The 11,485-nt window shown below is 43.3% G+C and overlaps 1 protein-coding gene across 1 annotated transcript in view; it reads right to left on the minus strand.

Moving 5' to 3' along the window:
• brip1 (BRCA1 interacting helicase 1) overlaps window positions 1-11,485 on the minus strand; it is a 42,923-nt gene extending 31,438 nt beyond the window's left edge. The window contains exons 1-6 of the mRNA XM_069676620.1: window positions 11,393-11,485; window positions 10,224-10,335; window positions 9,860-10,078; window positions 9,543-9,688; window positions 9,325-9,465; window positions 3,179-3,451 (exon numbers count right to left, since the gene is read on the minus strand). Coding sequence (XP_069532721.1) covers window positions 3,179-3,451; window positions 9,325-9,465; window positions 9,543-9,688; window positions 9,860-10,078; window positions 10,224-10,335; window positions 11,393-11,485 — 984 coding nt within the window. The remainder of the gene's footprint in view (window positions 1-3,178; window positions 3,452-9,324; window positions 9,466-9,542; window positions 9,689-9,859; window positions 10,079-10,223; window positions 10,336-11,392) is intronic.

Below are 11,485 nucleotides of genomic sequence, written 5' to 3' on the forward strand. Positions count from 1 at the left end.
CACACACGTGGAATGAGTCGCAAAGGGGGGTTAATTTTTGGTAACGCAACATGTTTTATATTCTTTGTTAATGTTTGTGGAATCAAAAACGTGAAAAATAAAAATACATATATATATAGAAATTGTACGAAAGCGCGTTGAAAATCAATAAAATCTATAAACTAACAGCAGATTTGGTTTAATACCCGCCTTCAAAATCTTAGTTCTTACTTCCTATTTATTTGGCTAAATTAATACTGACAGTAAGTTCAGAATCACCTATTTTTCTTCTATTACTGGGCTGTTTAACTGTCCTCACTCTGGTTTCCAGTTGAACCAGAGGAGACATACAGTATTACAGAGGCTGCCTGTGATCAGGTGTTGCAGCTATTGTAATGTTTAACATGTCCTGACACTCATACACTGAACGTAAAAGACGTGTCACGAAGCAGCATCTCATGTACCGAGCCCCAATTACTCTGTCAAACAGGTGTCTGCTTTAGATGACCCACCCTGTTCTTTATGAGTCCAACAGCTGGAGGTGACACTGTCGCACATGAAGACTGTACACGGGTGGACTCAGTAACCTCCAGACAATGGTATGCTAAGCTTAGACACTTAGACACTGAACCCTGTCTGCTCAGGGAAAATGGGGGTGGGGGGATTAAAGCAGTGCAGCCACAGTTAGGAAAGGACAGGTTACAGCGCAGATTAAATGAAGCAGGTGTTTCGACCAAGCAGCGACCTCCAGGGCTGGAAAGTCAACGTGGAGGTGCCAAAAACTGCAGTTCCTCCAGTGTCCACTTGAGGCTTGCTCCAAAAGTGAGTCGGTCCCCATAGAGCCCCATGTTAAACTTTACAGCAGAAATAAACATGTTTACAGCTTCTTCAGTCTGATAGATTCACACCACCAGTCAGCTATCGTCATAAATAGAATCTTATTTTGTGGGAAACACGAGCAAATAAATCAGACGCTATATCGACTGTAGCAAGTTGGCGTTGCTAGCTCCTCATATGGTCACTTCTGGCTCCAGAAAACCAACATGCTGATGGTGACATTGCTGAACTCGAGGCTTCAAAGAGGCAAACCAATTGGTGACGTCGTGGTGGCTACGTCCATAATCTATACAGTCTGTGGTTCAGACTGAATGATGTTCCTTTCTTTACATAAATCACTGTGTCCATACAGCACAGTAACCTGACACTGGCTAGACTAGACCCTAAGGTGATGAAGACACAAAGCATCAGTAACACCCACTCCAAAGAGGGGTTATGACTCGGCCATATGACAAAGTGAGACAATTGCCATGGGAGGCAAACACCTCCAATGACAGCGTAATTGTCCTCATTACAGTAGGCGCCTCAACTTGAGGACAGTATGGGGGGTTGCAAATGTCTCATGTCTCTAAATAAAGGCTCCCTCAATGGCTCTTGACATTTCAGTGTGTCAAAAAGAGCCTGCTGGACCAATTGTGGATATTGTAGCAGGATAATTGCTGCTCTGAGGCGACTTTGTCGAAGGAGTTTTGTCTCGTCTGTTTAGGGTTTGTTTCACAGGGTGACTGAAAAACTTAAGGAAGCTAAATTTACTGGGATCAAAAAGTTGTGATAAAAGTTTGGGTCTGTTTCATGATTTCTTTCTGTCGTTAGCGTAATCTGTGGATAAATGTTTTCTGTGTGTGTCAGAAGGTTTTGGTTTGTCACCGCTGGACGGTGGTGAATCCTGTTCAAAGGAGTCCAGTTCAGGTCAGGAAGAGTTCATTTTGAGTCAAAATGGTTCATTCTTTTTATATTTGTGTACTTCAAAATTAGTCGCCAACATTTTGGTAAATAATTCATCGGTTTGAATAATTTTCTCAGAAAGAAAAGGTCAGATTTGTTGATACAAGCCATTTTCAGTGGGGGGGGGGGTTTCAACACTTTCCAATTTGGGCTGTGGACAAACAAGAATTTGAGGACGTCATCTCAGGCTTCAGGTATAAAATATCACCATTTTCTGACATTTTTTTTCATCAAAAAATTGATTAATTTATCAAGAAAATTATGGACTTTATTCGGGCTGTCCCAAATACCCTGATTTGGGTGTCAAAGCTTCAGCAGCAGAAAATTGATTGTATTTAAAGGGGTTTGCGAAAAAAATGCGCTCCGAAGGGGTTGGAGTTGCAGAGATGCAGAGCAAGAGCTTGGCTACAGTTGCCAGCTGCAGATAACGGTCCACATTTCGCCTCCACCACTCTTTGTAGTGACAGTCGCTTCTCCGTCGGATGCGTCTCCATCCTCATCCATGGACAGGAGGAGCTCCATGTCTCGCTCTTGGTCAGTTTCAGTCTCCTTCTGTTGGAGCCATGATGTAGTTTTTTGTTTGTTTTATGTTTAACACGGTGACTGTGTGTTATCATGCTGCTCCGATACCGAACACCAGGTGGAGCATCATGTTAGGAGTGCGAATAGGTAATCCCTCCTTGATGAGGAGCAGGTGTGTGTATGCAGAGGCAAACAGCTTTTGACCGAGTCTTCTGTTACCGTCAGGGCGTCGTGCCTGGTCGGTTCAGCTTGCTTTATGTTTGATGAATGGAAACATCGATGCAATATATAAGGGACATTGAAATCTGCCTTTGATGAACTTGTTTGAATGTCGACAAAGAAATGGACATGGATTTATTTCAATCCCAAAACACACGTCCGAAACTTGTTCACACGTCCACACCTCAGTGCGTTATTTAGATATATTAGTTTGTTTAGAAGTCACTACAATGATTGAAGTTGGGTTATTATTTCAATAAGCTAATTATTTTCAATTATTTTGGAGGGGTTAAAAAGGAAAAGAAAAAATCGAATAATGATCTTTGCGGTCGATTACCATGGCAACGATGGAAGCTTCAAGCATTCGGGCCAGCCGCAGACCTAACAGCTGGAAAGTTAAGCCAATTTATTTGCCCTCGCTCCAGGCCATAGCTTTACTTAGCAAACATCTTTTGTGCTTTTATTAAATGTACAAACAAACAAAAAGACTTCATTATCATGTTTAAGACAGAGAAATTATTTAGCTGAAGAGTTAAATTAATAATTCAGTTTGCTGTCCGTTATAAAAGCAGAATGGTGAGAATGATGTGACCGAGATTTGCCTCTTTATGGTTTTGTCTTGATGCAAATTTTATCTTCAGTATGTGAATGTGTGTTTGTAAGTGTTCATCCTCACATCTTTGGCCTCCAGCAGGTCTTTGCAGCGTTCATTACGGTTGGCGTGAGGCGCCACCTCCGGGTTGACACAGGTGTGATCTCTGCTGGATAAGATGGTCATGGGCGTACCGGAGTAGACGGTGCGCTTCAGCTCGTGGGCGATCTGGGTTATCTGTTTGTGTGTGCGAGTGCCAAAGAAGATCTTACGAATCTTCTTCCTGCTTTCTTGGTCTTTGTCTTTCACTTTGTCTTTGGTGGAAGCACAGGAGCAGCGGGAGCAGGGTTCAGGGGACTGGAGGGAGAAACAGAAACACATACTGAGAGGAAGTTCAACATGTCAGCGAACGTCTGTCGTTCAGTCCCAGATCTTGTTCCATAAATTGCATTACACCAGCAGCTATACTCTTTATGCTGATGATACAGTCCTTCACAGGCGACTACGAAGTCCACTTGTTAAGATAAATATACAAAACAAAATGTCACGTTGGTTTTAGTGGAGCTGAAAATTTGATCTTACATGCTGAACTGATAATAAATGTCTTATATTCTGCATATTCTGAAACTTTATCTTTCTTTTTATGTTAATGCTGGATTTCTATGAGCCTGTTTCACAGTCTCACATTAATGTTTAATCCATAAACACGTCTCAGGTACACACAGATCACGTTAAACAGCATTAAGCTCTTCAGTGTAGTACGATACAAAAAGGTAGCGACTTATCATGATCATCTGCTGCCTCTCTGACACACTGTCTTGTATGCTCTTTGGAGAAGCATACAGAATTAGCATCCATACATAAGGTGTCCTGTCACTCAGCACCAGGTGACCTTTAGAGGCTGAAAGATGATCGGCCACCTTTGTGGCGGCTGAGAAAATCTAGCTGCTTCATAATTGGCCGTCCGGTGACGTGGTGGATTCTTTCTTTCTCCACCTTCACAGGTGAAGTGTAGCCGACAACGCTTATGAAACTGATCCTGCTTATGTGTTGAGCTCTTTTAAGTGGTCGACTCTTTGACCATTCAATGGCTCACAAACACCAACCAATCACAGGCTCAAAAATACGGTATTGGAAGTGGACTGATATTTATAGTAGTAGTTGCAGTCGTAGGTCTAGAGGTACTCTAATACTTGTCTATATATCAATAAGTAAAAGGCAACATATATATATTGACAGATAACAGATATTTGTTTTTTAATTCAATTGTGTCTAAAAAAACAATCTGATGTCCTCATTATAAAACTAGAGGTACGTGTATTAAAGGCTCGGGTGTGCCTTGATCGCACTCTCTGTGCACCGGAAATGATGTCACCTAATTAACAGGTTTTTATGTCCGAGTGTGCGTCTAGAGAGTGAGAGAGGGCGCACAGGTTCACAACTTACAAATCAAAGGGAAGCTGTCAGACCTTGCTGGATATTATAAAAATTCAAATTTAAGTAAAACAATGTCTGCTAAAAAGTTTTTGTTTCTCCTTGGTTTGCCCTGGTGGCTCACCTGGTAGAGCGTGCACCCCATGTAAAGCTGAGGCTATGACACTAATCATTAAATGAATGTAATTAATCATCACTTTTGAAGCTCCTAAAAATTTGTTGCAAAAAGGTGTTGGTTAAGTCTGCACAAGATAGCAAAAAAAACATCAGATAGCGATATTCAGGATTAGCTGAATGTTCTTTTTGCATTACCATTTTTGCTTTCACTGAATAAAAAGTTAAAAATCGTGATGATGCAATGAGGTTTACTTCCATCCGGATAGCAAGATTTGTAATCATTATAATTATGGCTGCCGTGAGTGGCCGGCGTACTCGATAACGCTGATGCTAAAAATGCGTCGACATCAATATTTCAAACAGACGTGAGGTTTTTCAAGGTTTTTCTTCTGCGTCATGACGTCCGTTGTTGCCGCAGTGTCCGACTCGGTTCAGAGTGAAAGTTTCCAAAGGCCCAAGGCTTCGAAAGTATGGGAGTACTTTGATACAAATTATATCAAAAAAATATATAAAGATGCGCACACCAGGAAGCTCCCGGAGAGGGTTTCATTCAGCACAAAGTGACGTTTCGAGTCAACACGCTCTTCCTCAGACTTGTACTTCAAATTATCACAAAACAAAAAGATGGTTTGTACCCTGTACAAAGTTTTGCACGCATACCAGTGCGATGCACCTGAAGAGAAAACATTCAGGCGCTATGCTGGATGATGGCCAGCCCGAAAAGGCACAGAGTGCTGTGTCTTCATTAGCAGGGAGAGTTTTTCATATCTTTTGTCCTCGTTGCCATTTAAATACAGCCATAAAGTCGTCTGCCTGCTTCCTTAGAAATTCCATTGAATAAGTGTTTGAGAAATGTTTCAGCTAAAATCAGAGCTTATTTTACGTTGATCGACTCTGTGTGTGTGTGTGTGTGTGTGTGTGTGTTAATTGTTTATTATAAAAGTTGAATCTTGGGACTGCTCAAGGCGGCGGCCCCGGGTTCGACTCCCACCCTCGGCCCTTTGCCGCGTGTCATGCCCCACTCTTTCTTCCCCTGTTTCTGATCCTATCTGCTGTCCTCTGTCTCAATAAAGGCAAGAAAGGGCCAATAAATGGACCTCCGCCAAGTGAGTATTACATTTGCATCTTAAAAGAGATATATGCTGGCACTTGTTAAACAGCGAATGGTATCAACATTGACATGCACACCTCGTCCACTTCATCGTGTTATCTTTAGACTTTTGTCAAAAGTATCTGGCCATGTTTTCTAGAGATTATAATATACGTGTCCATTTTGAATAACCATTTCTCGGACGCTTTACAAACATGTCTTAACTCTAAATCCTGAACGAATTACCTGCATGACTCCAGGTAGGAATGAGTGGTATGTGTTGTCACGCATGGCAACCTATGATGGGGATCAGAAGGTAGCACTTCTGATGACAGACGAGCTGCTCGAGTTTCCCGGGGGCTCAGATTTTCCGAGCATGTTTGCCCATCAAATATTACAATGTGTGATGGAGTGTAGGCCAAAGGGAGCCCTTAGAGAGCCGCCTCTCAGAGTTAAGAGGGATAACGAGCCCTGAGCCCATGTGAAAAACAAACAGAGGTGCTGCAGGGCCCCAACACCAGTTCAGGTTACCTTTCTCCTCTGGAACAGTTACGCTCCACAGCCTGGGCCCTGAGCCCGATCACCTTACCTGCTGCTGCCACATTAAACAGAGCCATCCAAATATCCTGCCCCAAGATGGCCAATAATTACTTATTCATTGGCAGGTGGGGGGAGGAGGGGGGTGGGCTGGGGCAGTGTAGAAGGGCTCGCTGATGAATAGAGGCCCTTGTCAAAAGCTGCAGCAGGAAACAGCTGACACAAGAGTATCCTTTTACGCGCCTGCCTCCCTGAGATGCCAGGACAACAAGGTTTCAAGCCTGGCCCCTCAGCCCAGAGCAGACACCCCCTGGAAAGGAATGTAGATAACTGGCGAAAGGGGCAAACGGGACGCCAGCTCTGCTCGCAACAAGAACATACCGGTTCTTTCAGCGCACAACAATTCCTCTGGTGTTGCTACTTGGGTGCTGTTACCAATGAGAATGCCCTCAGTTTGTCAGGCTTGCTGATTAATTGAGCTCAATATGGCAGCATCATAGACAGATAGAAGGTCCAACAACAGCCAGAAAGTCTGCAGCATTTTGCTCGAATGCTGAACATTTTCAACCATCGTATTTCTTCCTGTAAAGTCTTTTTAGATTGTCAATTTAAACTGTATAGAAGTCAGCAAGTGAGCTAGTTAGCTGCAGCTCAGCTTTCAGTCCCTGTAGCGTCGCCAAAGAGCGTAAAAAAAAAAACACTTGTTTTTAATGTGAAACTGATGGGTTTTTTTTTGACTGGTTTTAATCGTGGGGTCTGTTTGTTTTGGAAAGGGGGAGACTTCAGCGGGTATTTGTGTCTCGATAGATTAAACAGAACAAAATCCTAACATAAATACTGAGCTAGCGTTGTTAGCGGCAGCTCAGGTAGCAGCCCTTCCTGACGTCCTGTGTCTGTTTTAAATATTAGTATATAAAAAAAAAACATACAACGTGATCGACAGCTTAAGCACATTAACAAACTATAATCTTAAATTAAACTAATGAACCGTCCTCTTCTAGCTTCTTTCATCATCAGGAGACTCCTTGAACTGAAATCATATCATGACAAATATCCTTCAATATAGAAAATAAGTTTCTTTTCTTTAGGTTTATTAAGTTAACTTCAAACAGGTATATTACGTTTCTCAAGGTTTACTGAATTTCTTCAGGTATATTAGTTTACGACATAGAGGTATACCAAGTTTCCTTTGTACACCCACACTGCCAAGGTGTAAGTGTATGCAGCGGCTAAAGCTCTCTTGAATTGACAGAACAGAGGTCAGTGGTGTTACTGAACACCTCAGAATATTCACAGGTAGGCTTCTGTTGCTCTGCTCCCTGCCAACACCTGAGAGATGGAAATCTCACACTCCAGGGGGCCAGTCGGAGGGCAGCGAGGGGCCGCAGGCAGCGGATCACTTAGGTATCACTGGCGCCTCTCACTGGACGCCAATTTGCTCCTCATTCCACAGCTTTGGAGGGCTTGGAATTCACTCCAATAAGGGTGGGCTTCAATAGCCAATACCTGGGAAGACATGACACCGAACACCCCCTCCTCCTGATATGACCACACTGTGCAGGTAGAGGTCCTGGCAAATATCTGCCCTCCGAAGCACCTGTTTATCCCTCGGGCGCAGTAACCAGCGGGTGAACCCCATTCAATATTTATCCCCGTGGCTTTCACAGATCAGCGGCCCAGGCGAGGCAAACCCTCTTAATTAAAACTGGAGCTTGCTTCAAAGGAGCCCATTCAGGCCGTCAGTCAGCGCTCGCGGGACAAAAGAGCCCGGGTCATGTAGCTGCAGGGAAACCAGAGCCCGACGCGCTTTTTCGACTTCACTTTCCCTCCTCCTCTTTTTCCACCTCCCACCATCCGCAGCTCTAAATCCAAGTCACACACCTGTGGCAGGTTAAGACGCAGTTTTAGGGAGGTCAACCATTCCTGTGAGCTCTACAAAAGCACTCTGTGGCTGAGCATGTCTAATGATTATGACAAACGCGTTAGTGTTTGGGAAATTTGAGGGAGGACTCAGGAACATGGATAACTCAGAGATCATCTAGATACCTTTAAGAACATGGAGATGTTTGATGCACCTGGTTTGTATGCATCTAACTGAGACAATGAGTTCAAACTAGATGCTACACAAGACCCCAAACCTTCAACTTCCATCTAACAGCAAAATAATGATTCATCATAAATGTTCTTGGCTGCCAAAGAATCAACATTTGAGTGACAAAAATTTCATTTTTTTCCTAATAGAGCATCTTCCTTCCTTCCTTCCTTAGGGGGAGGTAGAGCGAACAGCCCGGTCCGGCGGGGGTGAGTGCGAGGCCCGGACAGGGCACCTCACCCTGGCACCGCCTTCCCCGTCTTCTAACACACCTCTCTCTACAAACTATATATATATATAAATACAACAATATTTTTTCACACTCTTGTGAGTTTAATTCAAATAATAAGTTTAAAAAATGTCATCTTAATGCTCCCAAGCTTTTTAAGTGCTAAGTAGAACCATAAAAGGTTCTTCAGTTCGTCCCCATGAGGTAACCGTTTTTGATTCTTGCTTTAACCTTTCAGGAGTGAATTGATAATCTTTATATTTTGTTTGACTGACAGGTGTTTTGATATCATGTCAACCCTCACTGACATCAATGGGGTTCTTACCTTTATAAAACCTTAAAATAAGTGGGTACACGATCACCTATGTGGGTAAAAAAAAGGCACACAAACATCTGTGGTCTGCTTTCATGTGTGGATGTTATTTAGTACACTGTTAAAATAAACACACAATTTTGTAAAGACTAGTTTATCTGCAATGTTCAAATGCGTCTTATTTTAAGCCACCCATGTTTAAAACTTTAACCCAGCCTGGGTCTATTTGGTGGAGTACATCGCCACCTAGTGGTGATAGTGAACCATTCAGTGGAGCTATTATCTAGTCTATAAGAAACCACTGTGTTTCTGTGGGTTGTTTATGACACTAAAAGACCTTTTTCACCACAGACGTTCAAACATTGCATTGCAAAACAATTTAAATTGAACTGATAACAGTAAGGAGGGCTCTACTCACACAGCACGAGGAGGACAAACCAGCTGCCTGGCTGTTTGGCTCTGTGATCCAGCTCTGATAACCTGACGGCTCGCTCTCCAGCTCCAGCTCATCATCATCTATGAAAATCACTCCCTTCTCCAGACGCTGCCTCTTACGGCTCTGAGGAACAAACACAGAAAAGTTACAGAATCACTGAGCTGTGTGTGCAGCAGTATGTACAAAGGGTCTATGACTACCTTTGGCTCGGCGGCCCGAATGCGTTTCCTGTCGGGCTGGAAGTCGTCGTCTTTCTCGCGGTCAGAGCTGAGGAAGGACTGGAACTTCTCTGACAGGCGGGAGGATAAGGACTGTCTCCTGGGCTGTGAATCCTCTGGTGCCGAGCCTGAAACACATCAAGTGTGATCAAACTTAACTTGAAATACAGAATGAAGATTAATCCACTTTTGAAATACTATATGCATCTTTATTTACTTGTTAATTTTGTGCAGATCAGGTTAATATTTACGTCTCTTTGTGCTTCCAGAAATGAAATTAAAGACAGAAAGAAACTCACTTTGTCCAGGCGCTGGAGATGCTGGCTGTGCCGTCTTTTTGCAGGGTGACTCAGTGAGGTCCACAACAGGAGGTTTGGCTGCAGGTGTAGCTGGGGTCCTCTTGGCTTGGCTGTGACACGCACACTGACAGGGGGAGACATCTGGCTTCTTAAAGTCTCCAAAGCTTTTATCTGCCTGACTCTTGTCGTTTGCAGGGGTTCCTCCTTGTTGCAGTTTAGCTGTAATCACACATGGTAACACAGAAATAACTATCAGCAACATTAACTCTCAGTTGGTACACACACTGGGTAGATATTATATCATGACTACTGTTCTAAGGTTTGGGGATTCTCTGTTTCGTTGGTCTGCGTCAGAGCGACTCACCAATCTGTGCACGCTGCCAGCCAACGGCCGAGCAGAGCAAGGCCAAGCTCTTTCCACTTCCCGTAGGACTCTCCAGCAAACAGTGCTGCCCATAGTTCAGCCCTCTGACAATCTGTGGACAAATAACAGACACATTTACACTGTCAGCTACCTGCCTTTGTAGTTACCTCAAAAGTAAACAAAACAATGTCATTAACTATGAACGGTTACACGGTCAGGAAATAGCAAATCCATATATTGTATTACATTTCTAGTACTCGTTGTATTGAGTTGTTTGTTTGTTTGTTTTTCTGCCCTGTGATAGACTGGTGGCCTGCCTATGATTAACCCCACATCTGACCCAATGCAGGTCAGGTGCAGCCCGCTCTACACACCTTTGCACATTATTAGTAGGTAGAAGATATACTTTATTAATCCCTGAGGGGAACTTCAATGTTTTCACTCTGTTACTTCAAACATGCTACACAAACATTGGCCTGAAATACACACACATACACAAACAGGACTCTATGTACATGCTCCACAGCGGACATTTTGACTTCTAACAGGTGGAAAAGCACAGGTGTTAATAATTACTTTAACAATGGTTCTGTTCTATTCAGGTATCTGAGAAAGCCATGACAGGCAGTCAGCATGCACACAAGCAGGGCCATGAAATTGAAGCAGCTAATAATATAGCTGGAATACAGCCATCATTAATGCTACTTTAAACACCTGCTCTTTTCCTACTGTGATATGCTCAAAGGTCTTTGTGAAAAAGGCCTTTGGAGAGAGTGAGGGTAGCTGCACATGCACATGGATTGCGCCCCGAGCAGTTGGGGGTTCTGTGCCTTGCTCAAGGGCACCTCGACAGTGGCCAGGAAGGGAACTGGCACAACTCGAGCGACCAGCCATTATAGATAGATAGTGGATAAAATGATTGATAGACAACATAAGTATTGGCTGGTTTGTTTATGGTTAAAATGACAACAAATGGGCCTTTTAGCAAATACACCGTACAAGACATCCAAACCCTTTACTTCAGTACTTCATAGCTCTTTTTCAGACAGAATATTGTCTTAATATCTCATTACTAATTGTGTGACAGGCAGTCCAATACTTGCCTATACATTACATCGGGCCACATGCTATACAGGATTAGCTAATCAAGTGATGAAGGTGTAACTCACTGAGTTCATCATGGCCAGCTGTGATGGGTAAGCCTTGCAGGGGAAGTTGATCTTCACCCCTCCAATGGTGTACTCCACTGGGGATGTAGCCAT

This window comes from Semicossyphus pulcher, unplaced genomic scaffold (genome assembly GCF_022749685.1).
Source record: "Semicossyphus pulcher isolate SPU_LCO1_2020_fin unplaced genomic scaffold, fSemPul1.0.p SCAF_26, whole genome shotgun sequence".
NCBI classification, from domain to species: domain Eukaryota; kingdom Metazoa; phylum Chordata; class Actinopteri; order Labriformes; family Labridae; genus Semicossyphus; species Semicossyphus pulcher.